This window comes from Protobothrops mucrosquamatus, unplaced genomic scaffold (genome assembly GCF_001527695.2).
Source record: "Protobothrops mucrosquamatus isolate PMUCROS unplaced genomic scaffold, P.Mucros_1.0 scaffold12333, whole genome shotgun sequence".
In the NCBI taxonomy this organism is placed as follows: Eukaryota; Metazoa; Chordata; class Lepidosauria; order Squamata; family Viperidae; genus Protobothrops; species Protobothrops mucrosquamatus.
This window is the reverse complement of record NW_015398110.1, coordinates 1-1,466: the sequence shown is the minus strand read 5'-3', so window position 1 is coordinate 1,466 and position 1,466 is coordinate 1. Positions and strand designations below refer to the sequence as shown.

The 1,466-nt window shown below is 40.5% G+C and overlaps 1 protein-coding gene across 1 annotated transcript; it reads left to right on the top strand.

Moving 5' to 3' along the window:
* Positions 1 to 850: 850 nt before the first annotated feature.
* Positions 851 to 1,462, top strand: LOC107301403 (zinc finger protein 436-like; the record flags this gene model as incomplete). Its single annotated transcript, XM_029287116.1, has 2 exons — positions 851 to 928; positions 1,214 to 1,462. Coding segments are annotated over exons 1-2 (327 nt in total), but the record flags the coding sequence as incomplete, so codon positions are not given.
* Between the last annotated feature and the right edge of the window lie 4 nt (positions 1,463 to 1,466).

Below are 1,466 nucleotides of genomic sequence, written 5' to 3'. Positions count from 1 at the left end.
CTATCCAAGCCAAAAGAATTTTATAATTGAATCAATATTTGAATTTGGATTTTGCTAGTCTTCTATCTGCGAAATGAATCATAAATAATGTTATACTAGAATTTTGATATTTTCATGCTAATGTAAGGGTTTTCTTTTTGCTGCTTTCACTTGTCTTGCAAATATTTGTTAAACAATAATGAAACTGACCCGTTAATATAAATCTTACAGACAAAGAGGATGCCAAGAAGAACACTCTGGACCACAGAGAATGAGAAGCAGCATTAAAATGCAAGACAAAGCATCAATCAAAACCTTTTCTGCTTCCTCCAGAAATTTTGAAAACTCTTCTCCTGTCTCACCTGGCGACAGACAAGGGAGAGAATAACAAGAACAAAGTTTTGAGCTGGAAAAAATAGAGCATGTGCAACTCAAGGGAACATGACGTAAGAAGTCAAGGGGGATAATATCGAATTTTTTAAAAAAGTGGACATAACTGGAAGTCAGTGGGAAGGAAAAGGTCCCTTGGATAGCCAAAATGGACAGGCATTAATTAAACCCTTTCAGGAAGCCTTGAGTTGACTCAAAGAACCTCCGAGTAAGAGATCAGAAACATTTTTTGCCTCCTCAAGAATTCAAGTATATCAGTGTTGAAAAAACCCCACAGACTGCCTAATGTGGGAAAAATAGAGGTTGTGGATCACAGCTGATTATGCATGAGATGATCCACCCAGTGAAAGTGACACAAATGTTTGGAGTGCGGCAAAAACTTTACTCAGAGTAGTTCCCTTATGGTTCATGGAAGGACCCATACTGGAGAGAAGCTCTACCAGACAACCCAATGTGACAAAGATTTAGCACGCACACTAATATGGTAAAACACAAGAGGACTCATGCAGGACAGAAACCCTATGATTGTGGGAAAGATTTCTCTTCGAAATCTCCCCTGGTGAACCATCAGAGCACTCACACAGGAGAGATACTATATAAATGTCATTGTGGAAAAAGTTTTAGTAGGAATTACTACCTGGTGAAGCATCAAAGGACTCACACAGGAGAGAAACCATATAAATGTCATTGTGGGAAAAGTTTCAGTCAGAGTTCCCACCTGGTGACACACCACAGGGCTCACACAGGAGAGAAACCATATAAATGTCATTGTGGGAAAAGTTTTAGTCAGAATTACTACCTGGTGACACACCAGAGGACTCATACGGGAGAGAAACCCTATGAGTGTCCAGAGTGTGGGAAAAGTTTCAGTCGGAATTCCAACCTGATGACACACCAGAGGACTCACACGGGAGAGAAACCCTATGAGTGTCCAGAGTGTGGGAAAAGTTTCAGTCGGAATTCCAGCCTGGTGACACACCAGAGGACTCACACAGGAGAAAAACACTATGAGTGTTCAGATTGTGGGAAACATTTCTCTTCGAAATCTGTCCTGGTGAACCATCAAAGGACTCACACAGGAGAGAAACCATATAAAT